Source organism: Lygodium microphyllum, chromosome 22 (genome assembly GCF_053477565.2).
Source record: "Lygodium microphyllum isolate KBCC chromosome 22, Lygodium_microphyllum_v1.1.10, whole genome shotgun sequence".
Lineage (NCBI taxonomy): Eukaryota > Viridiplantae > Streptophyta > Polypodiopsida > Schizaeales > Lygodiaceae > Lygodium > Lygodium microphyllum.
Genome location: NC_141156.1, coordinates 115,616,874 through 115,644,859, shown reverse-complemented (window position 1 = coordinate 115,644,859; position 27,986 = coordinate 115,616,874). Strand labels below are relative to the sequence as shown.

General features: G+C 39.4%; 1 protein-coding gene across 1 annotated transcript; it reads left to right on the top strand.

Annotated features, from left to right (window-relative positions):
- The first annotated feature begins 24,269 nt into the window (after positions 1-24,269).
- LOC148017528 (uncharacterized) lies at positions 24,270-25,246 on the top strand. The gene has a single exon (XM_087663003.1). It carries the CDS (start codon positions 24,416-24,418, stop codon positions 24,677-24,679), a length of 264 nt encoding a protein of 87 aa, XP_087519129.1. The 5' UTR covers positions 24,270-24,415; the 3' UTR covers positions 24,680-25,246.
- Positions 25,247-27,986: the final 2,740 nt, after the last annotated feature.

Below are 27,986 nucleotides of genomic sequence, written 5' to 3'. Positions count from 1 at the left end.
AACAACTCGACACGATGGCTGTGGTATGTGTGGTAGAGGAGGAAGATGCCGATGAAATTTTTTTCCATTCTCTAAACATTGTTTCTTTTGTATGTAGGAAGGATATTGGAGATCCGAGTGTTTGGAAGCTCAAGTGTATAATGCCCAAAAAAGGGAAGGATAAGGTGTGACACCCATGCTCGGAGCCAACATAGTTGAAATCAAGGAACTGACAGAGTTGGATGTTCATGTAGTAATTCAGTGTCTGAGAAAACATACAAGCCACATTGAAACCCACATGCACTTCATGGGAAAAGCAAAAGAAAGTCCACCATCAAGTGACAGCATGGTCAACAAGAGAGCCGATTGCAATGAAATATCTACTGCTGTGAGCTCTAGTCTGGAAGTTAAATGTGAAAGTTGGTCTAGTAGCTTATGCATGGGAGAAGAATCCTTTGCAGCAAAAGGATAATTGGGATGACAAAAGCTCCAATAGGAATGAAAGGAAGTCACATTATAATAAATTATCTAAAGTCTAGTTGGTAGTAGGATGTATATACCCCACTAGCTCAAGGAATACAACCGAGTGAGAAGATACACCCACACCTAGGATGGAGTCACCCAACCCCCAAAATGGACATGGGCCTAGAGTTTGCAAAGTCAAAAGTATAGCAAGAATATGGACAGGAAGTACCAACCCCAAAGTAAGAGAAAAAAAAGAAAGTTACGAGAGAAGATCTGCAACCCAGTGGAATTAAGAATCTAATGGTCACCCTATGATTTACAAAGAGAAGCAGCGAGAGGTTTATCCTAGCAAACTAAAGAGTCATATACTAGATGATCATCTCGGTAGGGAGGCGCATAAGAAGAATCTGAAAGATCACCCTAGATAGAGATATGGTAAGACCCCAGAGGCTAATCTAGTAGAAGCTAGAAGGCTAATGTTGAGTCTGCACTAGTGAAAGGGAACCTACTAGGAGTTTTGGCTATTCTAGACTCATCAAAAGAATAAACCGGATGGGGGCCAATGGATATTATTGTTCCATTAGGAGATCTCTTGAATCTTGTATCAACTTTCAAGGCTACTAGAGCAACCAGTGTTATCGAAATTTGAAGTAGCAGCTATGATTGCTAATTCTCTGAGGGTGATAGTTTGAAGAATCCAAAAAGAGCTAGTACCACTTAGTCCATTATTTGATTTGAATTTTTGTAATTCTCTTTTGATTCAAGGACCAAATCATCCAGAACATCTTGCTCGACAATGGATCTGGTGTTTGTTGGAATGTCGGATCTAGAGCATGGCAGAAGCTATGGTGGATAGAAGATGAAGGTTAGATTCATGTTGACATAGAAAATGAGTAGACAATTGTTACACAAGTGAATTAGGTTCCAAGATGGAAGCTTGGACTCATAAACACAATCTTGTGTAGTGGATTGACAATGACACTAACTGAAAGAGGAAAGCATCATGATATTGCATTAAAAAAGAGAGCAAGTACAATGCTTTATAGGAATAGACTAGATGTGGTACTTTCCACCACTGTGCATATGGGATTCTATATCTTGAGCCCACATTGCTCCATACAAAGAGGCTAAGCCAGGTGTGATTGCCAATATCTCAACACCCCTCCTCAATCACAACTAGATAAGTACAAAGTGTAGCAGAAGATTTAATTGTGTCAAGGGACACACGGAATATAGTGTCAAATAACACTTGATAAGTATCAATAGATACTATGCTTTCAAGCACTTGATGTTGAGAGTTTGATGCTTAGATTTCTCCCCTCCTTGATGATTTGATGGGAAATGCTTGTTGGAAAATTCAATTCTCAGTGGATCAGAGTGGTAGAGGTTTGGTTTGAGTGGCAAGAGAGATAAAATCAAGTAGAAGAGCAGCTTGAAGTTGAAATGGCTATGGTAGATTAGGGTTTGTAGGATAGGGACTTGGTTTTTCTCTCTCTCTCTGTACTCTATACTCAATCATTTCAAAATTTTTTTAAATGGAAATGAAGCTTAGCTAATGGGCTTCCAAAGCCCTATGATCCTGGAGTAGATCATGGCCTGCATGCAACACACTAGGTGTATGAACGACAACATGCACAAATAGGGAAATGATCTTGAATTTTTGCAATGATGGGCACATAGATCAGCAATGTCATATTGTAATGTGATAGGATGGTGCACCTAAGAAGAGCGAAAGATCTCCAAAAGAAATCATGTGGAGATATTGACTGTGGAGAGAGATCTAGGTGCTGCAAAGCAGACAGGGTACTGCAGTCCATGGTAGCCATGAAAGCTCCGGTGAAGGTGAAGGTGAAGTTGGAGTAGGAAATAAAGTCTTAAGTTGATACCAAGCTCAAAAGAAGTGAACGGGAGCTAGAGAAGCAGAGTGAGGAGTTGACCATGCTTAGTTGAGCTCTGACACTATGTTGGAATGTCAGATCTAGAGATGGTAGAAGCTATGGTGGATAGAAGATGAAGGTTAGATTCATGTTGACATAGACAATGAGTAGAAAATTGTTACACAAGTGAATTAGGTTCCAAGATGGAAGCTTGGACTCATAAACACAATCTTGTGTAGTGGATTGACAATGACACTAACTGAAAAAGAAAAGCATCATTATATTGCATTAAAAAAGAGAGCAAGTACAATGTTTTTTATAGAAATAGACTAGGCAATACTTTCCACCACTGTGCATATGGGATTTTGTATACTGAGGCCACACTACTCCATACAAAGAGGTTAAGCCAGGTGTGATTGCCAATATCTCAATAGTGTCAACATCATCACATTGGCAAGCTATCAAGAATTGGGATTAATGGATTGGAAACTTGCCCCATTTCTAGTAAGAATGGAAAATCAACAAAGGGTGAGACCACTTGGTGATGATGAGAGGAGGAATTTCTAAAGGCTAATGTAGATTTACATCAATGGTGTCTAATTAATGTGTTATAGATCAGTGAACAATGTATGTAGCTACAGAGCATGCCTGACAAGCCCTAGAGAAGGAGGACAACACTCAAAACAATTTCAGAATCTAGAACTCAAATTGTGAGAAAGTACATGTTGATATTGATGAGATTACTGAAGCTGGGATAAAATAAGTATTGATATGGAAGCAAGAGTTTGAGGTGCAAATGTAGAAGGACAAAGAGTGAAGAAAGATGAGTTAAACACAATGTTTCTTGGTACCAAACCCATGAAGATCAATGCCCAATTGGAGGCACAATTCTATGAGCAACTCATTGGTTTATTGTGAGACTAAGTTTAAAGACATGTTCGCTTGGGAGTACTCAGAGATGAAAGAATTGAATCCAAGATTCTACCAGCACCATATTCCCTTGAAGCCGGACACTCTTCCTGTCTAGATGCAACAATACTGGATGAACCCTCACATGGCCAAATAGGTCAAATGTAGAAAGTACACAACACAGTAGATAGAATTTGAGTAAGAAGTAGAGAACACACAATAAATATGAGAAGAATAGAGTCTTCTTTAATTTCAAATGAACTGATACAAAGATGGCTTTTTCCACCTATGCACTTCCACTGTGAAGCTTAGATGGTGATCCAAATAGATGATAGGCAAAGAGCTTCAAGGTAGCTGGAAGAACTCTGACTAGGTGAAAGATAGATTGACAATGGCTTTAGAGGGGTCTTCCTTTCATAGCACGGGAAGGTAATCAAGTTGGCATGTCCAACCATATTATGAATCTTCCCTAGTTGGCTAGTGAATATTCCAATAAATATTTTGTTTAGCATCAGGCCAAGGACACTGCTTTTAGACCCCCATCACTTCCACACCCTGCAATTGGATGCATGGCGCCTTCTACTAGCATAACTACTCTATCAAACCCAAAGGGTAGATCCAAAAAGGTCACCTTTTTTCCATCTGGTCACATAGACCTCATCTAACATACAAGTTAGGGGCCACCTAATTTCCATGCTCACATATGGCTTATCCTCATAATGGAGGCCTTACAACTTAGAGCACCATGGATCATTGGTGGCACCTTACAAGGGTGGGGCATTGAGCATATCAAACATCAAAGAGGGATTGACTACTGTGAGTTGGCTTTATAGCCCCAATAGATGGAGCTGATTGGATTTCCCCGATTGTCATAGTCCCTAAGAAGAACAAGAAGATCTGGATACGTGTTGACTACAAAAAGCTCAATGCAACAACCATTCTGGACTGATTCACCATTCCCTACTTGGATACTATTCTAAATGAAGTGGTTGACCACAAGATGTATTCCTTTCTTGATGGCTTCAATGGCTGCAACTAAGTCTAAGACGACTTGCTCAAAAGATCAGTTTGAAACACAACACGCGGCTTACATGATTGGTGCCACCTTGGCAGGGCCAACAACAATGGGATCTTGAGAAATAATGTGTCTCAGTAAAATTCATCCTTTAATAGCAAATATGCATTTTAAAGGATTTTAAACTTAATTTATCTCTCACATTGTATTAGGCATAGCTAGAGTTGTATCAAATGGAGCACTGCTTTCCAAACACACTACAGTAATCCAAGAAGACTCTCATAAAATTAGTTAGATAATGCCCAAAGATCTCCTACATATCTCTTCAAAAAGAGGCCGAAGCATTTTTGAGGCCAAACCACATCATCGTACAAACATACACACTCCTCAATTTCAATTTTGGTTCCATCGATCAATGTGGATTCAGAACTAGGTTTGGAGAGCTCAGAAGAGAGTGTGGAAGTTGTTGCTACTGGGTCAAGATTGCATTGTGGAGTGAGAAAAAAGAGATACACCAATCTGTCCACATAATAGTGCCGCAGTCGAAATCCATTGATGGAATGAGGAACTATTATCCAAGTAAGGTAAAATGTTTCAACATAATGAGTTAACTATTATGGAATCCACATAATAATGCCCATGCTTCAACCCACTTGGTACAATAATCCGTTTTCTATTAGCATATACTTATTTTTGGTGTAGGATGCCGTAGTTGTGATAGGGCTGACAAATTCCAATCCTCATTTCTACAAGGGTTCCAGCAGTAGCAAGATTAGGTGAAGAGGTAACTAATCCTAGGATAGGGGTTGACCAAGCCACTGGCAAACATCACACTTCTAGACAAATCTATGGACACCTCCATGCATGGTAGGCCACCATAGTCTTGCTTGTTGAATTTTCTTGATTGTAACTATGAAGTGGCCTCTAGCAAAACCTTGATGAGCTTCTTTCATGACCGTATCTTTCTTCAAAGGGAGAATGGCAGCACTCTGGATAGAGTTCTATGGTAGAGTTGGCTTGAGACGAATCCAAAATGCTAGCTCTAGTTGGAGAGCCAATAATTTGTGCTAGTCCATTAGAATATGGAATCCCATTCAAAACTTGTCCTTAGTCCAGGAATCCCAGCAATTCCTCATACCATGTCTAGGGAGGATTGGGTGGTTGTTCAGCTACCACATGAAAAAATTGGGCATTTGAAAAGTCATAATGTACTTCAAGTGGAGCTAGGAAAGGAAGTTTGCAATCACGTGTTATGCTCCAAGTCTATGCACCACCTTGAAATCAAAATCTTGGAGCAAGAGAATCTATCCAGCAATCTTATTGTGACATTCTACTATTTGAATAAGTAGACCAAAGCAGAGTGATCTACATGAAAGAAAAAGAAATGGCCAAGTAGATAATGGGGAATTTCTTAACGAAATACATCATTTTAAGGCATTATATTTCTGTTACAGAATAATTTTCTCAACAATCAAGGGTTGTGTGCTGGTATAGAAAATGGGTCGAAACCAACCATTGATATCCTATTGCATAATTACATTGCCTATTGCCATATTAGAGGCATTCACAAAGACATGAAGAGGTTTTGTCCAATCTAGTGGGACCAAGATTGGGATCTTGGATGGTAGTAGTCAGAGACATCAGAATGCTAAGTCTATTGCCTCATTCCATGTGAAGGTTTCTTTTGGGATGTGGGCTATAGCCAATTGAGAGGAATAGCCACATGGGCTAGAAGGCTTAAATGCCATCTATGCTAACAGACTTGCCCTAGAAACCATGGCGTTTTAGATGGATAACCAAATATGGGGGCATGCATAATAGCAACTACCTTATTGGGGTCCATAGCAATGCCATCACCGAAAATGATGTGACCCAAAAGAACAAAACCTTTCACAAAGCAAAGACACATTTCATGGGGTTCAAACTTAGACTAACTTCCCAACATCTACTGAAACAAAATTGAAGATGATGCAAGCAAATCAAGAGTGACACTGAAGTAATCCATGAATACTTGCATGAAATCTCTCAAGTAGGCCCAAAAAGTTCCTATATATTCGACTTAAAGGAAGATGTGGTATTCTTCAGCCGCCCAAACCACATTACTATACATACAAATACACCCTAGGCCATGATGAAAGTAGTTTTAGCTTAATCCTTTGGAGCAACCTGGTGGACTTATCATAACTATTGAATCTATTTAAGAAGGAATACATCTCATGATGAGCAAGCTCATCTAGAATGCTATCAAGGTAAGGAATGGGAAACAAATCTGGAATGGTAGTAGTATTTAGCTTCTTGATCTACACGGATTGTTAACTTCTTGTTTTTCTTGGAGACAATAATAATGGGAAAAATCCACTCTACTTGATCCACTAGAGCACTGAAGTTGATTCAAAGGAGTCGACTATGCTATTGTTTGACTAACTTTGCTATGTGTGGATTCATGTGATACCTCTACATGCAGACTAGCATAGCATCTGATTTGAGGAGAGACCTTGTGTACACCAAAAAATGAAAGGAGTAGTATCCCCTCTTCTTCTCTTCCTTATTCTTCTCTCTTTTCTCACTTTCTAAGTGGATTTCTCTATCTTGGAAAATTCACATTCTCTACTCCCTAAAGTAGGCCCCTTTGAAATCATACTTCCTCTTCATTATCATCTTTAGCTCCCCAACAAACAATACTTTTCCTCTATTTTCAATTCAACTCTTCTTCCTTCCTCCCACGAGTATATATACTCATTTCCTCTACAACTAGTAGCACCTAGTTGCTCCCTTCTATCCCTCTATCAACACATTATCATGGCTTTTATAGTTACTATAGGCCTCTATCTTCCCTCTCTTGACTACTTGGCATGCTTTTAGGACCCTCATGGCTGCCATGATCACATAGTCTACCCATATTAGTTCATTGATTTGCTTCCTCCTCTTGATGATCTTGAGTTGTAACACAACGATTTCATATCCTCTAAAAGAGGCAAACTAGATCTACTATCCATTGTTGCCTCCATCAAATCATTTATTACCAACTTGTCACCTCTTTTTGGTGGCTCGAATCCATATGATATCTCAAAAAATCTTAATAGTTTTAATATTAAGCCTTAATAGTATAAGGCTTTCATTGGGAGAGTTTTGAGGTCTCGAAAATTACCTATAAGTGATCCTAGAGAGAGAAAATATTTTACAAAATAAATTTTAAATATTTCTAAAAACTTTTATATTTTGGTAAGTAAATATATAAAAATTATTAATAAGTCATTGTCTTGATATTCTCGTGGTCACATCAAATCTATAAATCTAGGCCACCATAAAGGTGACAAAGGTTGTCATAATGAAGATCTTATTCATCCTCATTAAAGTGAAAACTAATATTTAATTGATTTTTTTTTTTGTCGTTTGATTACTTCCCTCCATTCTCACTCTCTTCTTTCTTTTCCCTCCTTACTAATTTCTTCTTCGTTTTCCTTCTTGTTTCTAATTCACATAGTTTCTCAATCCAATCTTCTAATCACATCCTTAGTTATGGATCAATTATCCAATTATCTCTATAGGATCTAGTAAAATACCTCTCTATCACCTTTATATTGAGTTGGATAGTAAGTATGAACCAATAAGGAAGAGAACAAAACCCATTACTATTATAGAGTCTACGAAACATATACTCAAGTTTGAAGAAAAGAAGAATCTTGATCTTTGATTAGATGGCAGGCTATATCCCAAAGATTCTAGAAAAAATAGCACTCTCCCTTTCTATAATAGTTCTTCATTGATGAGGTTCATTGGTGATGGTTATAATAGATTTCTAGGCTATACACTTGGTTGTAGAAAAGGATGTCCTCAGATTGGAGAACCATCTTTTATCAAAACATAATAATGAGTTATTGCAGAAGCTAGAGGGCTATCAACGAACAATTCATTGGTTGGAGAAATGCATCAAATCTTGTCAATCAAAGCAAACTATTTTAGGCCTTGAAATTGACAAAGGGCTCTTAAAAATATCGAAAGTCTCAAATGTGGACGTGGTTATAGTAAAAGAATCCAAGCAACAAGGTACATTTTTTTGTCACTTAAAAAATCTGAAATATGGCTTTGTTTATAATTAATTGTATTGATTTGTGATTTTAATTTTATTTAGGTCTCTTCTTCAATCGAATGCAAGTAAAAGAGATTCTTTAAACAAATCTCAGTTTTATTATTATCAATGGCACATCTCGAGACCAATTGTCGAGGTGTAGGAGAGCCATAGTGAGGCCATAGTAATTAGCTATGGGTGCTCCCTGTGTGTGTAATACAAGGTGCTAGACATCGGTTTGTTTGGGAACTCCAACAACTTGGAGTCGAGAAGGGATTTGTTGGACTATAAACAGTACAAACACAAGCTAAATTAGTGTATGTAGCCTCTCTGCACGCTCCTTGCCGCAAGATTGTGGGGTATTTTAGTTTGGCATAGAGGCATGACTAGAGCCTTAGAGCTAGTGTCAGGGCTAGTTTTGGTCTCGACGATATTTATCTATTGACATCTTACACTATTGTGGTTTATTGTGTAAATAGAAATTGAAGATCCAGACAACTTTCTTGGAAGAGCCAAGGGCTCAAAGCCATTGAAGCTTGGCAAAAGTAAAGGCCTTGGTCATTATATTGTAAGCTTAATAATAAAAAAATTACAATTTATCATAGTAGGTTGTCAACTCATTGTCAAGCTCTCCAAGCCTACCAATGATGGCTTTGAAAGATATCTCCAAGGTGATTGGATCTTAAGTTTTCAATAAAAGATCAGATAAGATAATTTTGGTGTAGAAGGAAGAAACTATAAGAGTTTTTAACTTCATTCATGGATACAGTGGATCTAGAGCAGGATGCTTTGGAGTTCTTGGCTCTTATCTACTCTCCCATGTAGGAGATGCCAAGAGTTTGAAGCCCCTTCCAAGCTATAGGAAACAAAAGTTCTTGAAATGTAGAGGTCTTATTGAGTGGGATGAAACAAAATATCCCTCTAGAGGCCCTAGTGAGTTGCATGAAACTAGAGACTCTTCTGCAAAATAGAGTCAAACTAAAAGATGTCAAGGGTTTCTTGAAATCCATCTTTTTCCATCTCTTTGCCTAGTTTGTAACCATTCTGAAAATATTTGTTTTGCACAAGAGTTTAAATATCCCTCTTTTCTTCTTTGGGTGACAGTTTATATAGTCCTTGCCAAAGATGATATATTACATGATGTGATTCTTGAAAAATATTACACGGCGCAGCGAACAGAATCTGAGAAAGAGATAGAGAGTACACAACAGATAAGAGGAGAATCAGTAAAATTCTTTAACTCCAAACAACTGATACAAAGATGGCTCTGTCCACCCGTGCGCTTCCACTGTGTGAAGCTTAGATGGCGATCTAGACAGAAGATAGGTGAAGAGCTTAAGGCTAGCTGGAACAACAACTCTGACTGGGTGAAAGATGAGTGTAAGATGGCTGCGAAGGGGTTTAGCTTTTATAGCCCGCGAAGGTCGTTAGGTCGGCCTGCTGACCGACCTACCATATGAGCCTCCACTAGTCGGCCAGGGAATATTCCAGGGAATATTCCCTTTACCATTGGGCCGGGGGCGCTGCCCCCGGACCCCCGCCAGGGGGGCCGCTGGCCCCCCTGGGACCCCCCAGCCAGGGGCCGCTTCCGCGGCCCCCGGACCCCACAATAGGGGCCCCTTTTAACTCCCTTACCACGCAACTCAATGCAATGTGCCTCGAGTTGCTACCAGCTTAACCACTCCGTCTAACCCAAAGATTAGACCCACAACAGTCACCTTTTTGCCATCCGGTCACATAGACCTCATCTGATATACAAGTCAGGACTCAACCAATGTCCGGGCTCACATTTGGCTTCTCCTCATAATGGGGGCCTTACAACTTTGAGCACCATGGATCATTGGTAGCACCTAATGAGGGTGGGGCATTGATCATATCTAACACCCCCCCTCAATGTCCACCCATAGGTGAACTATCTCCTCGGCCCAATGCCGAGTCTCTGAAGATGAACTTGAAGCAGATCCTTCGTAAGTGCTTTGGTGAAGATATCTGCTCCATTCTCCTCTGTTGGACAGTAGACCAATTCCACTATCCCATCCTCCATCAAATCACGCACATAGTGATACTGGATCTCTATATGTTTGGTGCGTGCATGAAACACTGGATTTTTGGCAATGGCGATGCAACTCTGATTGTCACATCTCAGCACAGTTGGTTCTTCATCCTGCACTCCCATATGCCATAGAATCCTTCTCAACCATACGGCCTCACATGCAGCAAAACAAGCTGCCTTGTACTCTGCTTCGGTAGAAGACAATGCCACTGTTGGTTGCTTCTTACTAATCCAAGAGAAAATTCCTGAACCCAAAGAGAAACAATAACCAGAAACTGACTTCCTGGAATCAATGTCTCCTGCCCAATCTGAGTCACAGTTCCCCACAAGAGAAGTTCCGAAACTGTATGTGATACCATAGTCAAGAGTTTTCTTCAAGTATCTGAGCACCCGCATCCCAGCCTTCCAATGACTCTCATGAGGTTTGTTTGAGAACCTGCTCAAAACACCAACAGCAAAACTGATATCTGGTCTGGTGTTACACAAGTAGATTAGACTGCCGACCAACCTCCTATACCTCCCAATGTCTGCTAGTGCTGATGTATCCTCAACGGATAACTTTACATTCACCTCCATAGGTGTAGCTATCTCCTTGCACTCGGTCATGCCAAATGCCTTCAAGATCTCCCATGCATACTTCTTCTGAGAGATGAAGATCTTTCCTGGCTCTTGCCAGACTTCAATCCCCAAACAATAGTGCAGCAAGCCCAAGTCTGTCATTTCAAACTCAAAACTCAAAGCCTTTCGAGTTTGGTTGATCATATCTTCATAGTCACCTGTAATAAGAAGGTCGTCCACATATAGGACAATCACTGCAGACTTTTTACCATCCCTGTAAACATACAAGTTAGCATCTGAGGCACATCTTTTGAAGTTTAGGTTTAAAAAGAACCTATCTATCCGTTGGTACCATGCTCTGGGGGCTTGTTTCAGCCCATACAATGCCTTCTTCAGTTTACACACTTTGTTCTCAGAATGGGGGGCCTCAAACCCTGGTGGCTGAGCCACGTACACCTCCTCCTTGAGGTCACCATTTAAGAACGCTGACTTAACATCCATTTGGTACACTGGCCACTTCTTGTGGGCAGCCACTGCAAGTACCGTGCGAATAGTGGTCATTCTGGCAGTTGGGGCAAATGACTCTTGAAAATCAAACCCTTCAACTTGTGAAAATCCTTGGGCAACCAGTCTAGCTTTGTACTTTTCTAAGGTACCATCAGCCTTGTACTTTACCTTCCAGATCCACTTGGTGCCAATAATCTTCCGCTTTGCTGGCCGATCCACTAGCTCCCAAGTGTCATTCTTCATTATGCTGTCATACTCCGCCTGCATAGCAGCCTTCCATGATGGATCTGCAAGTGCTTCTTCTAAGTCAGTTGGCTCCTTTACTTCTCTCATAATCTCAACCATCAAGGCCATGTTGACTATGTGAGCAGAAGCCCTCCTTTGCTCCTCTATTCTCTGAGACCTCCTTGGTCCGTCTGCCTTCTCCTCAACAGATGCAGGCATAGGATTATTGTGGTCATAGAGCTGCTTCACCCAGCGCGGCAATGGCTTTTCCGGTGGGGTGATGTCAGGTTGGTGAACTTTTTCCTCATCATCTGAAGATGATGCTTCCTCCTCCTTAAGGATAGGGATAGCTCTCGGGACAGGTTCATAGTGGACTACTTCTTCGCTTGATGATAAAGTGGAAGACCTTGCCTTCTCCTCCTCCACTGTATGCGGCTCCTCCTTGAACACCACATCACGGCTCGCTATGATCTTCTTTGCCTCTTGGTCATATAACTTGTAAGCCTTCTGCTCATCACTATAACCCAAGAAGATACATTTTCTGCTTTTTGGTTGTAACTTGTTTCTCTTCTCATCTGGAACATGTGCATAACATTCACATCCAAAAATTCTGAAATGTGAAACAGATGGTTTCTTACCAGTGTAAGCCTCATGAGGTGTTTTTCCCTTGAGAGCCTTTGTGTAGCTCCGATTTAGAATGTAGACTGCAGTATTAACAGCTTCAGCCCAAAAATGGTTAGGCAATCCCTTGCCCTTTAGCATGCATCTTGCCATCTCCACAATGGTACGATTCCTGCGTTCCACAACACCATTCTGCTGAGGTGTGTGAGGCGTCGTCAATTGACGCTTGATCCCTTTGCTCTTGCAAAAGCCTTCAAACTCCTTTGAGTTGAACTCACCACCACCATCTGTTCTAAATTTCTTCACACTTTTCCCTGTTTCATTCTCAACAAGTATTAGCCATTCTTTAAACTTACCAAAAGCTTGAGCCTTATCACGAAGGAAGTACACCCACATCTTCCTACTGTAGTCATCGACAATCAACATAAAATAAGAAGATCCCCCCAAGGCATGTGTAGGCATCTTACCACACAAGTCAGCATGCACCAACTCTAGAGGAGCATGTGCTCTATTCTTGCTTTCTTGTGGAAATGCCTTTCTCTGTTGCTTGCCCATCATACAAGCTTCACATGGTTCCTTCAATTAAGCTATTGTAGGTAGGTGAGCAACCATACCTTGCTTTTGCATCTCCTTCAATACTGCAAATCCGATGTGTCCAAACCTTTCATGCCAAAGCTTACTTGTGCCCACTCCAGCGGTGGCTGTAAGAGCACTTAGCTCATACAGGTTGTTCCTCCTTTCTCCTTTGCCAACAATTGTGCCAGCACTATCAATAATTTCTGCACCTGTCTTCTTGAACCTTACTTCATGACCAAGATCAGTTATGGCAGCAACTGATAAGAGATTTCTTCTGATTTCAGGAACATACAACACATTTGAAAGCTTTTTGACTTCACCATTTGCAGCAACAAAAGAAATAGTACCTGTGCCCGCAGCAGGGCATTTAGCATCATTTCCAACCGTCACAGTGATAGATTCTTGTAGAGGCTGCATAGAACTGTATAGACCTTTCTTGTTGGTCATGTGACGGGAGGCCCCACTATCCAACACCCAAGAGTCAGTGGTAGATTCTTCTTGCGCCGAGGAGCACACTTCCTCAATGGTCGCCATGAATAATTCCAACTCTGCTTCAGCCGTATTGGCTGTCTCTTTCCCTTTACTTTTAAGGGTACCATTCTTTTCATCTGCCTTCTTGACACGACAATCTGCAATTGCATGTCCTTTCTTCTTACAGTAGAAGCACTCTCCTTGAAACTTCTTCTTGCCGCCCTTCTTCTTTTTGTCACCATCATTTTTGGTGGAGGAAACACCTTTGCCTTTTGCATTGGCAGAGAATGCAGCATCTCCATTGTTGCTTCCTTCTCGGGCTTTCAGCCTCAACTCCTCCTCCATTAATAATGCACAAAACTCCTCAAAAGTCAAAGCTTGAGGTCTCACCTGAGTATTAAGGGCAGTTACTAGTCCATCAAACTTTTGTGGACAAATCCGAAGACACCTCCGAGCTAGCTCTTCGCTAGTCTTTTGTATCCCAGCGCCAGCCATCTGGTCGCGCAGATTCTTAATCCGAGTGATGAATGCTTCAACCGTCTCTCCTTCAGCAAACTTCTCCGCTGCTAGTTGATTCTCCAAGTTTTGAATCCTTGTTTGGTTTCGTGTTTCATACTGACTCCTTAGTACATTCCAAGCCTCTGACGCTTTGGTTGTATGCTGAATCAGAGTCAAAACACTGTCAGAACAGCTTGTAACTAAGGCACACAATGCATCTGCATTCCTTCGTTTCCAAGCTCGTAGAAGATCTGCATTCGGAGGAATCATCACACTAGGATTTGATGGGTCGGGGGTAGGCTGTGGTTCTGCGTCAGTCCCCAGCACAGTCTCCAGAAGCTCATAAGAATCAAGGATAGTAGTAATTTTGAACTTCCACAAGGTGTAGTTTGTACCATCTAACTTGCCTTCGCTGAAGGTTGGTGGACGAATCCTCAGTGTTTGAATAGCCGGTACAGCAGCACCACCTCCTGCACCGCTTCCTGATGCGCCAGAACTGCTTCCCGGAGTCGACATCGTTTCTCTTTGCTGTTGAAGCCTTTGCCTCTTGCACTCTCTCCGATCTCTAGAGCCCCCTGGGCTCTGATACCATGAAAAATATTACACGGCGCAGCGAACAGAATCTGAGAAAGAGATAGAGAGTACACAACAGATAAGAGGAGAATCAGTAAAATTCTTTAACTCCAAACAACTGATACAAAGATGGCTCTGTCCACCCGTGCGCTTCCACTGTGTGAAGCTTAGATGGCGATCTAGACAGAAGATAGGTGAAGAGCTTAAGGCTAGCTGGAACAACAACTCTGACTGGGTGAAAGATGAGTGTAAGATGGCTGCGAAGGGGTTTAGCTTTTATAGCCCGCGAAGGTCGTTAGGTCGGCCTGCTGACCGACCTACCATATGAGCCTCCACTAGTCGGCCAGGGAATATTCCAGGGAATATTCCCTTTACCATTGGGCCGGGGGCGCTGCCCCCGGACCCCCGCCAGGGGGGCCGCTGGCCCCCCTGGGACCCCCCAGCCAGGGGCCGCTTCCGCGGCCCCCGGACCCCACAATAGGGGCCCCTTTTAACTCCCTTACCACGCAACTCAATGCAATGTGCCTCGAGTTGCTACCAGCTTAACCACTCCGTCTAACCCAAAGATTAGACCCACAACAGTCACCTTTTTGCCATCCGGTCACATAGACCTCATCTGATATACAAGTCAGGACTCAACCAATGTCCGGGCTCACATTTGGCTTCTCCTCATAATGGGGGCCTTACAACTTTGAGCACCATGGATCATTGGTAGCACCTAATGAGGGTGGGGCATTGATCATATCTAACAATTCTGTCTTTGAGCTTGAATTTGTGCCTAATTTGTCTATAAAACTATTGGAAGACCTCTAATAAACTGTTTGCTTTGTATCTTCCACTTCCATGTCTTCTGTGTCTAAAGTATTTTGTTGTTGCTTGATAATGTGGTTTTTCCATACCTTGGGTTGACCAGATAGATAGAGCTCCATATTTCTTGATAAAATATAGAGCATGGTTATATAAAATATGTTGTATCGTTAACAAATAAAAAAAGTTAATAAAAAAACCTTATATGAGTTAGACAATGAAGAGGCATACATATACAAACTTCTTACCATATAGTAAGTGAAGTGTTGATCACCCCAAGCTTCTATCATTGCCTTTTTAAAAAGGTTCAATTGGATTTTGAAGTGTTTGAGATCATCATCATTCCATTCGATTTTATCACAATAAAAGAATACTTTGTCTAATGTTTCCTAAAAATTGGCTTTTCTATTTCGAGCTTGTCCATTATCAGCATCATCCTTAACTGCATTATGTAGAGACTTCCACTGATTGTATCTAATAGTTGAGACACCATTCCTAGAGTTTATCTTACCAAGTCTCCCATGAAAGCCTAAGAACCTTCTAGCCTTCACTCCACCAATAAATGGCTTTTTTGGGGACACAATTGCCATCCTTAGACTTTTGAAGATCTAGTTCAATAACAATATCACCACCATGCAAACCAATTGTAGATAAGACATTTTCAATCTTTGTTATAGAATTTGTTCTAGCTGATAATGGCTTCAGCTTCCATGCAAACCCCATATAAAGATGAACAAGATTTTTAATTATCCTATAAAGCTCATGAAGTGTATAGATATGGGCATTCACTAAAGAAATATATAAGACTGGGCACTTAGACTGTGGATCCTTGTTGTGCCTAGAGAGACCTCTATTTCAATTGCTTGAGTTCAACTCTATGGCCGGGGACATGCAATATCGGGAATGAGACGTGGAGTTGGCTCCCTTTGACACATTTAACATACATTTGAGTATCTTCAAGTCACCAGCTATGTGTCACTCAATCTTATAGCTCCCAAATCCTTCAACAAATAGCCCTTTTCCTGCATGTTATCTCTTAATAACATTAGGTATTGGCGTTTGATGAAACCCCAATTCAATATATCAAAATTCTTTGTATCTACTTCAAATGCTCCTAGTTACTAGATATTCTATTTAGATTGAACACTAAATGACATTGAGTGATTGCAATGACTTGATAAAAGTGCTCTATTCATCAAGGCAATAGAGACCCTATCTAATTTTATGCATTTCAGAATCTCACTTTCATCAAGGTTAACCAGAAATCTAGCCACTCCTTGTACCTCTTCTTATGTGACAGGTCATAGAATTTGATCACTAAACATTGTAGGGTGGGAAAGTCAAGGAAAATATTGCTAAATTAATTGAATATAACTTCCTTTTTCTTGCCCTCCTTGAAGCTAGCCTTGAGATGGAAAGGCTCACCTAGAATCTCCATCACTTGTTATTCACTCTTTGTATGATAGTTCTAACCACAAATGGCCTTGGAAGTATGAAATTGCGTACTTTTCCTTGCTTTATATTTGATTGCAAAAGTTAGAAAATTTTCATATAAGTATCTCGATTGATACTAATACTATCTAGTGTCTTCTACACTAACTCGGTATCCAAAGAATGATCCTTTATAAATGACCTCCAAGCATTGTTTCTTTGCCTTTTTAATTTTTTTCTTCTAAAATATCTTTTGAACTATTACATCCTCTCTTTATATTTGTTCCAAGAGATAATTCAATCCTTACCAAATCAGGCCCCAAAGGGAATGAATGTACTATCCTATAGCATGGGACTCCTTATGCTCTCAATGCAGGTTAAATGATTATAACAATCAAGTGCGATGCATCTAGGATTTGTTTTTCTAATACCATGCATATGTAATGCAATGCAAAGGTGAATACCCTTAAGTGCACAAGCATGCAAACTTATAGATCAGACAATGTGGATTGTGTGCAAGCAATTCTTTTCATGCCTTCACTCTAACGTAGTACGTCATTACTAAGGCAACACCAAAGTAATTCGTGCTACTGCATGTACTTGGTGATATTAATAGAAGATTTGATATGATATTTTTTGACTTTCACTATGTTCAGATCCTCAATAATAAAATAAGAGGAGTAAATGACTCTATTGTTCTTGCTAGGATGATGTATAATATACCCAAATTTATTTTTACTTACTATATTTTTCTAGCAATAGGTTTTTAATGCTTATGCTCACTATCTCCATTCCTTTGCTAGGTGTGTAATGCATGAGCTCCCTTTGATATACAACAAAAAATTGAGGTTCTTGATCCATCCATCTCACACTATATGAGGAGTGAGCTTGGTGCAAGTGCATTTTATCATTCATTCAATCCAATTGACTTTGAACTTTAGAGGTCCTTCTAATTCCATACAATGAAAAGCAAGTAATTTGATATTATGTTAGATTTTATGAGATTTTGTTTTGCTAAATTATTGAAGTATGATTATTTTTAGTTCTCATTGGAGCCTAATTGGAATAGACTATGTGGACAAGCAACATTTCCTCTCATCAATTCTTTGAAAGAAAACCATGAAAATGCGAAGCTGTAAGTTATATAATCCAAGGTATCCTTGATTTTTTTTTTTTTTTTTTTTTTTTTGCAACAAGTACTCTAAACATTTTGATTTTTTTTTACAAGTACTCTAAATTTTACTATCCGTTTGGTATAGAGCTATAGAAAAATTGATTGAAGTACTAGAGAAAAAGCCTCCCATGCCTTCTAATTTACTTGCAACAATGCAATATAGACAAATTGTCGTAAGGTCTTGATTAATATAGTTGGAATATATTAAGAAAATTTATTCTATGAACTACCATAAATGAGTTTCATAGTTTTGCTTTATATTATTGGTTGTAGTGTCCTCATTAGGATGATAGTCACTCTTATGTCTGGAAAGTAATTGCAAATGCCAGAAGATTGGTTAAGCTTATTTATATTAATGATGATAAACTTGTAATGTGAAAGATACTAAACTTTAAGATAGAGGTTCATTGTAAAATAGTCCATTGATAATAATGATATAGTCCATTATAAAAAATGACAATGAACTAAAAATCTTTTCTTATAAATGTATGACAGTTTTCAAGGGATTGCTATATAAGTAAGAATGTTTGGTATATAAGAGCAAAGGTCACAAAGTACATAATGGTCAATTGTATGAAACCAACAACGGATAGTAGTGGGGGCTTGGACAATGAAGAAGAGGAGGTGCTTGTAACTACAGTAGGTAAAGCTATGCCTTCAACGCCTCGGCAACCAAAGCATCAAAGAAAGATAAAAGGACTTCTAGAAAGGATGTTCCTTCTCCTAAGTAAAGTCCTAAAAAAGAAGTAGCTTTGTCTCATTGCTTGTAAGTCTTGGTGTGTATAAGTCATGGAGATGGTTGATAAAAAGTTTTCACAAAATTTGTACATGTATTTTATATTGATAGTAAAGAGATATTTTCTTCAATATCTTAGCATTGTATATTATCTGCAAAAAATATGTTACAAATGTTTGCTAACTAGGAAGTGGAATCAGATATACACCTAAGTGGATATAATATAATATAAAAACTTACTCGGTTGTTATTAAGTTGGAACACAAATGAGCATGGTAGTTCAATATCTTCATTCTATAAACCCATATTTCAAAATTAGAAAAGAAATCAACAAATATATTAATAGGTGTAAACAAAGTAACTTTTCTTAGCCTACTTGAGATATTTGTTTTAATGCTCTCTATATCTCAAGATTTTTTAAACATCTATAGCCCTCATTAGTAGTTGGACTTGGCAAAGGCTACTCAAAGCTTGGAAAATTTGGCAAAGAAAGGGGGGATATTGATCGCCATTGGCTACACTGCATGGGGACAATATAAAAATCATCATAAAATAATATTCCATTCTTTGCAAGCTGTGTCTTCTTTCTACCTTTATATATTTATTCTCCAATCGAACCATGCATAACATTAATAATAGACTCGACCGGTTGCTACTCCTCAAGATTAGAGGAGTAGACATCTAGAAGACAAACAAATGTTATAATAGAAAACCTTAAACCAAGTTCAAGAAAAGAAAGACATTAAGAATCAAATTCTTACAATTTGATCTATATGCATCGGAAGATTTGAAGTTCCACGTTCCGAATATAGCTCTCTATGCATAAAGACATATTCTTTTATGCTATTCTTATTTACTCCAAGCTTGAAATCTTGAATTCTATCCTTGCAAGTAGAGATGAACAAGATCTCATATCTTCATCTTTTCCCACATTTTACCTACTGCATGGTGATCCAATTGCCTTTGCTAATGATAGCCGGAATCCATCTTCCATCTATTTGGAATGAGTTAAACACTGATATGGATGTGATTTGGGAGCTTGGACACCTTGTTGAAGGTCGAATTTTTGTATCCATGGCAGAGAGAGAGAGAGAGAGAGAGAGAGAGAGAGAGAGAGAGAGAGAGAGAGAGAGAGAGGCTACCACAAAGGAGGGATAAAAGAAAGGAGGGAAAAAAATGAGTACCTACCTTTTTATAATTTGAATTTAGATTAAATCGATCATTATCATTAATCCAGATATATCATTAAATAAAAGTGGCCGATATTGTATGCCATTGAATGTAAAGAATGCCATAATCACGAATATAAAAGAATAAAAACAGACATTGATAATAAAAAATTGTATTATTATTATATATATGTATTTTTGTAAAATAAATTTTTACCTTTTTAAAAATAGAAGTTCTGTTACGAAGGCTTTGCTCCTATTGGTCTAGAGCACTCTCTCTCTATCTCCTAAAAGGCATTTTCAAGACCTCAAAACTCCCCTAATGGTTCCCATAGAATGAGTTGAGACATAGCTTACTTCTTTGCCGTATATTGTTCATACATCTTGGTCCTATAGACCCAAAAGTATCTCCTTGTGGATACAAAAATCCCTTTTCCATTTCTTAAGATGGGGTTAATGTACACTTCTTTGTGATGCCCTTCCAATGGAAGATCCCTTAAATTTTTCATTACTTTGAAGTTCCAAACACTACTAATCCTTTCTTCCTATGGACAAACACTCGAACAAACATATGAAGCTCTCTCAAGATGTATTATTTAGCTTTTACTAAGATAGCTACTCCAAATTCATTATCATCGTGAATGGTAAAATCACCCTCTAGTGAAGCATAGAATAGGTGTCCTTTTGAAGGCTCCTTTTTCATAATCCATGTGAAAGGACAACATTGGTAGGAAAGATCATCTAACAAAGAGACCATCTCCATTATAAGATTAATCAAAACTAAAAATCTTTTCTAAGCAATCATACATAGAGCATTTATTCGTCAATGAGGAAAGATCTTTGGGGGTTGACATTACCCATAGTTTATATAGAAAGAAATATCAAGCCCAAGGGGAATTGGAATTCTAATGGCCATTGTGAGACATCATAATGAGGTCCCTAGCCACTATTAATAATTTCAAAAGAAGTAAAACCTTGTTTATAACATATAAACCTTATTGGTTTCAAGTTGCATGAATCCACATATACATTTTTCTTTTGAAATTAGCACCTTCATGTATTCTTATATGAAAAGCCCATGATAATAAGTTGATTATAGAAAATTACAACTTTATGCATTGAAAAACATACAAAATCCCTTATTCAAGTACATGGAATAATCATACTTTTGTCCAAAGCAATAACAAGATCTCATACTCATCTTTCACAATGTGGATTACACTATACCTTTAACAGTTTGCATATATCATAGAGTCACTCATGACTCTTTTCTCCAAGAAAATACTCCATGGGTTCACATTAGCTGTTGCTTACCTTGACCATATGATTGCCAATAATTAAGAGAAAATTAGGAAGAGAACAAATTGCACAAGTCTAGAAGAGAATTCCAAAACTTGCACGACATGAGTGGGCACAATCTCCCCCTATACATGGGTGAGCACCTTTTTCATACTTATATTTATAATGTTCAATTAATATTTGTGCTCAAAATACATTGAAAGCATCCTTCTTAAGTTCTTGGCTTTTGTTTTCTTGCACTACTTGCTTTTGTGCCAATAGATCAAACACACCCTATTCTAAACATGAAAAGACCTTGCACTAATAGGGACATACAAAATATAACATTTTCTATAATATTTTTCCATGCTTTGAAGTACATCAATTTCACACATTAAAATGCACACTAAAACATAATGTGACTAGTATCATATGTGCATGCCTTTGTGCAATAAGTCATGGATCATTTTTAAGTTGATGTTATTTTTATTGTGAATTTTGTCTATTTGTCGCATGATCTGTGGCTTATTGCATGACTTGCTTTTGTGTAAATAAATCAAATATACCCTATTCTAAATAACTTTAAAAACACACCCTATTCTAAATAGCTTTACAATCAAAAAATAATTTAGATTTATTGTGTTGTATTCTCTCTTTTTGTTAGTTTTTATTCTTTGTCTTTCAGGCTTCCCAATCATCTATGTGTTCTCACACAAGTTGCCTTCAATATAGGCTTTGAAGGTTCTCTAAATGACTAGATTCCTTGTAAGCAACACTCTTAATGATATCATTATAAATTTTAGAGCCAACTTTGGAATGATGCTATGTCTACTTCACCTAATCTATTGCGCTTGGCTAACCTAGATAAGTGTGAAATCTTCTTATTAATTCTATATGTTTTTGATATTGCTGTTGCGGACTATGTCCTCAAGACAACTAGTTTGATTAGGACTTGAAGAGGTTCTTGTACTCAAGAGCCCTTGAGTAGTGCTTAACCATCTTTCTTGAACCAAAGGTTCTAGCCCTTCTATGTCTCTTCACCCATTCTTTCACGTTCTTCATGGTTTCCAATTGATACATAAGGTTAGGATGTTCATCATCAACTTTTGTTGATTGGCCAGTGACTATTGAGGTTGCTAATGTGGCACTCCCTACAGTTGACATATTGAATTTCATGATTTAGATGGTTTCCCTCTTACTTTTTAGGAGCATCTTATTGGTCTCCTTGAATCCCTCTTTGTTTGCCTATTACGTATAATTGAGCCGTATATCATGGACAATCTCAGTAGACTCATTCTTGTCTTCTTGGTTTGAGTCTTTTTGATTGTGTTCAAGGGGATTGTAGAGGGGTGATTCTATACATCATGTTCTATAATGTCTTTCACATAGTGGGATGGGACAACACTCAAAGGGTGTGCTATGAAGGACCCAATGCCTTAGAATGATGGATGGATTCATTTCTATCCAAGGCACATTAGATCTTGGTTTAGGTGAAGCTAGTGGAGCTAAGGGGGCTTCTCTTATGATACAATATATCTCTAATCACTAGATAAGGACTAGCAAGGTATGATAGTAACCTTGGGGTTGACACACTGTAGCATCATGTCCATATTTGTTGTACAGACCCTTGGGTTCCTAAGTGAGGGATTGTGGTGCCACCTTTAAATTTTAAAGATTGCATAATATTTAAACTTTAAACTCTTGCCTCTTCCATGACCCACTTATCAAAATGTGGATTGTTTAAAGATTGCAACTTGTTTATTAAGATAAATAAAGCATGTCGAAACAACAATTGATGGCAAACATGTTGGCATGTAAAAGTAGCATGCCATGTATATTATGTGCTTACCATCATAAGTATTGATTGTTTGATTTATCCCAATGCCCTCGAAGTATGAAAAAGTGTGCCCAATCAGTATTAAGGTACTTCAATGAGATAGGAGAGGAGTGTGTTGCTAAATTTTTGGGGTCAAAATGAATTTGGACGAGGTAAAAAGAGTCGAAATTGAGAGTTGAACTAAAAAAAGAGGGGGGACTAGGGGAGGCTCCAAAATACTTGCATAATCTCATTCTCAAAAATATGTAAAAATATTTTTTAAAAAATTCATTTGTTTTCATTGACGTGATATGCTTAAATATTTATGAGTGACCCCCTTTGAGATCTCATTCAATCAATGTTTAAATCAAACCGCTCATTCACTGCCCTTTTTTTTAATAGCAATGCAAAATTTTGGACAGAGAAGATTCACATGACATATTTGTCAACATTTTGCCTTCCTATTGGACAATCTAGAAGGCCCATCAATTGAATTGTATTTTTATTTTTAAGGGCCCAAAGGGAGTTCATTCTTTATCCTAATGAGGAGAGGAGAATGTGCTAATGGAGACAAGAGAGAGAACTAATTGTAGTTATTAGATAGTATCGAATTATTTAGCCATTTGCTTGATGCAATTGACACTTGACTTTCCACAAGATGGCATGATTTAGACTAAGGAAAATAAAGCAAAGCCCCTTAGTGACCTATCATTTTTGGCATGCTAAAAAGGACTACTCCCATGGCATTGCAAATTAGAGTTGAGCCACACATAGGTCTCAAGATGTAGGTGAGTCTACAAAGTCCTTGTATGTGCTAGTAGGGAAGTTCCGGGCCCGTTGAGTAGCCCTTTCCTCGCTAATTCACCTAGTCTTTATAGTCCCTCCATTTTTAGAGGGATTACAAATACTCCCTCAAGTCTGCATACGTGGCACCATTCACAAATCTCTCTCTCTTGAAATGCCTTTTCTAGCATTTTTGCCTATTTTAAAATTATATTGTTTTGCATGAGTTGTGTACGTTGAGGGGAGGTCCATGAAAGTATGAACTCTAGCATGGTGGAACTCTAGCATGGTGCAGGCTTCTGCCACCTGAGCTGCTCCACGCCCAAGTTTAGGTACCTAGGTGTGGTGGGGCTCTTAGTTATGCGAGGTCTGCTGCAGTTGCATTCTATGCCATACAATTAGGTTTGTGAAGTAGCTCGAAATTTGAGTGGAACACATGTCGCCAAGGGAAAGCGAGAATCATGTAAAGGCTGGTGTTTTATTGGAGGAGCGAGCCAGAAGAAGCAACACGTAGGCGGCTGAGATCCAATCAGAAACAAAAGCGAGGCAGTCTGGCAGGAGGAGGGAGGCGACACTTGGCAAAGCCAGGTGTCAGGAAGCTAGTGGGCGGTTGACTACAGGGCGAAACGCCAGGGCAAGCTTATATAATGTGGTGGTGGGGGGAGAGGGCAGGGCAGACTCCAGCAGATATCATCTCTCATTCTGAATACGCACTCAAGTCTTGCCCTCTACTTGAAGAGCGCAAGCTCTCTCTCTCTCTCTCTCTCTCTCTCTCTGTATCGTCTGTAATTTGTGTGTGGATAGGCGTCGGCCTACTGATCAGTGATGCCTTCGACCGTAAATCCGAACCGCCACATGGGGACGACAGGGGGCATGCCGCTGTGCGTCCAGTGCGGGACCCACCAGAATCCCTGCCGGTGTACAATCGTGGGGCCCACCCTAGGCTTCGTGGCCTTCTGCGTGGCGGCCCTCGTGGAGTGGCCCGTCGGCGCCGCCGTCTACTGCTTCCGCCACCTCAAGGGCCGCCGTATCATGTCCCACCCGTACCGCGTCGTCTATCCACGTGTTGCCAACTCCTTGCCCTTCTGATCGCCAAGCCTCATCACCAAACCTGTGCTCAGCTGAATAACTGTCTGTCTCTCTCTCATACGTCTGCCACTCATACCGCCTCGTCACTCCACGTGTCTCCAGCTCCCCTTCTGATTGCCGAGCGTCATGACCAACCCTGAGCTCTACTCAACTGAATAACATGTCTCATTTTCTCTCTCGTCATCCTTGTATCTCTCTGTCTGTCTCATTCTCTCTCTCGTCATCCTTGTAAGTAACACTGCACCCGCATAAGCCATATAACCATTTTCCTTCTCAGCTCTCGTTTCTCAAATGTTTGTAGATCAGTTCTTTTTCAAATGAAATCGATATGCCCCTTCTTCAACTGTGTCTTTTCTCACATAATTCTTCTGGCCAGCGTCGTTTTTCTGATTGAGAAGCTTTAGCAATCTTTCATAGTACCTGAATTTGATAAGTTGGTTGCTGAAAGTCCTTGAATTAGGGCATGCTTCAAGCTGCTCCGCTCGGTGTGAGATCAGTGATATAGAGTTTATACATACATGACACTCACTGCGCCATTTTCTAGTTCCCCGCACATGGGCTGAAGAGCTTTACTCGTAAGAATGCTAGTCCTTTCGAAGAATTAATGAGTGAGAGCCTGTGCATATAACGAGGATTATTCTCATCCATTCACGCCGGCGCTGCCTGTATATGGGAAGGCCAGTTGCGTTGTGTCACAGACTCTTTGTACTTGTACAGCGGATCATTAGGTGTTTTCGTAAGAGGTCTCACGTATATGCCGTGTTGACGAACGTAATAACAGAAAGAGTAATGCCACACGAGGGTAACTTTGACTAGCAAGACCTTTTTTCACAGGACATGTCACACGCTCTATGACTTTGCAAAGGCACCCACTCCTGCTGGTAAAGAAGGTCACCTGCACCGAATGGTATTTATTGCCCAAATATACCAAGAAAATCACCAACAAAAAACCATGGCATTCTCTGTTCTCTCCCATTCACAGTTTGCTGCTCTTGCTGCCGTTTTTGAATATTAATTTCTTTTTCTTTCTTCTTAGTTACTTCTCTTCTTCAATCTCTGTTTGCATCTTGCAGGAAAAATCTCCAAGGCATCTCCTTCTCCTTCAAACACTCTACGTGTATTTTGATAGTCCTTCAACTTCATTCTATTGCTCTTGAATCCCATCCTTTTATGTTTTTAAGCATCTCATAGTAGCTACCAAACCATCAAATACACCATATCAATCTACCAAGTCCACATACTCAAGGACAATGAGGATACTCCTCCCGTACGTGTCACTCGTGGAGGAGTCTACTCATCTCCCTCTATTGCAATCTTTGATTGCCATGCTTGCAGTTGCTAGTAAAATCTAGGAGTTATGCGCTTGCACTATTCTGCAGAGCATAGAGGAGGAGGAAGATGAATCATAACTTCTCATGTCCTTAATCCAACTGCTCTTATGGGCTAGGGTTGGCACTACACATTATTGGTCGCTACTTCAGAGCTACCCTCTAGTAGAGCCAATCATATGGTATGTATGGCCTCAGTCATCAATAATTTGGTGGAACTATTATGTTCATTATGCTCATATTTTCGACGAAAGATTTTGTCAACTTTTTAAAATGCCCCTACAGCTTTTCCAACAAGTGACGAATTTGGTTCGTGAGATGACTTACAACATAAGGAGACATCCCACTCTCACTTCAAAGGGTCCCAAGGCATGTATTTTCTGTTGAAAGAAAAGTCGCAATTGCAATATCTCCATTCGTAGGAATGCTTCCCATTTCCTTCGTTGGCCTATCACATAAGGGGAATTGAATGGGGTGAAGGAAGGTTTTCATGCTCTGCAAGGATTCCCAAATGGTTGTGGTGCGATTGATTGCACTCACTTTCAAATTGAAATGCTTCCTGATGAAAGCAATGCTGATTGGTATGATTGATATGGCCAGTACAGTATGATCATGCAAGGTATTATAGATGCAAACGTGTGCTTCATGAATGTGAATATTGGATGACTAGGTGCTGTGAATGATGTGAGAGTGCTTCGCAACTCAAGGTTCTTCCAACTATGCCAAGGGCAAGGTAGATCGATAGGTCCTCCTTTTCATTTAGCTGAACTTCAAATAAGAGAGTACGTGGTCGGAGATGAAGGCTTCATTTTGCTCCCATGGCTTATGATTCCGTTTCAAAGAAACAAAGAAACAAAGAAACGAGCTTACATTTTCGGAAAGAAATGATTGCAATTTCACATTATCCTCCACACACATAGTTGCAGAGAGAGCTTTTGGTAGATTGAAAAAGAAGTGGTTGAACCTAGGTAAAAAAAATCAGTAATGTTGATATTGATTTTTTACCAAAGTTAATTCACACTTGTTGCATTCTCCATAATATATTGCTAGAACATGATGATGAGGAGGAGGAGGAAAGAGGACATATTGATCTTAATGATCCACTTGTTGACAACCTTTTTATGGACCTACCTGAGGATGCTGATTTGTATCTTTCCCCACAATAACAACTTGAAGCTTTATGAATGCGTGAAACTCTTATGGACTATGTAACTATTCACCATCTGTATTATGCTCGATCGCATAAACATTTGCATTTTGTATCAAGTTTCTTTGACCTTGTCATGATTAAGTTTTGAGATTGGCATCATGCTTTTGGCAAGTTCTTAACTATTCCACATATTGAATCAACAACTCCCAAATGCTGTGTGAAAATTGTACTTGTTTGGTTCTCTCCTTGGTTACTAGCGCATACACTTTTGCAATCACAATCTACATACATGAAGACCACCGTACAGAGGGGTCCAATTATTGGCCACTTCAAGGGCTTGAGCACATTTGCCCTATTCATAATTGAACATAGCTGTAGTGAACGTAGACAAGCACTTTCACAACCAGCCATTTACCTATCAATATTTTGCAAAGACACAGTTACTTGCTCATAATTGCTATAGTAATAGTGTACTATAGGCAACAGTAACATTGTAGTACTACTCTGAAAACAAGTGCTCATAATCAATGTGCACTAGTACTTATTTTTGGTTCAGGGCATGTCCTACCATAGTTACTCTAACTAAAGACAATTGTCTTAAATGGAGACAATTATGATTATTATCATAGTCATACACAATAGTACATGCATCAACTGATATGTCATCACTAGAAAGGGCATACTTGTCACTAGTAGTTAATTTGATGTTAGTGACCAGTGAGATTGCAATGCCCAAGCAATGTAGTTTGAAGATGACCATTGGATTGATAAAACTTGCAAGTTTGTAAGCCCAACCTATTTGTGCGTACTTTACACCAATGTAAGTCAT

Bases quoted from the DNA above. Each gene is read 5' to 3' on its own strand.
- LOC148017528 (XM_087663003.1), top strand. From the start codon at position 24,416: ATGCCTTCGACCGTAAATCCGAACCGCCACATGGGGACGACAGGGGGC.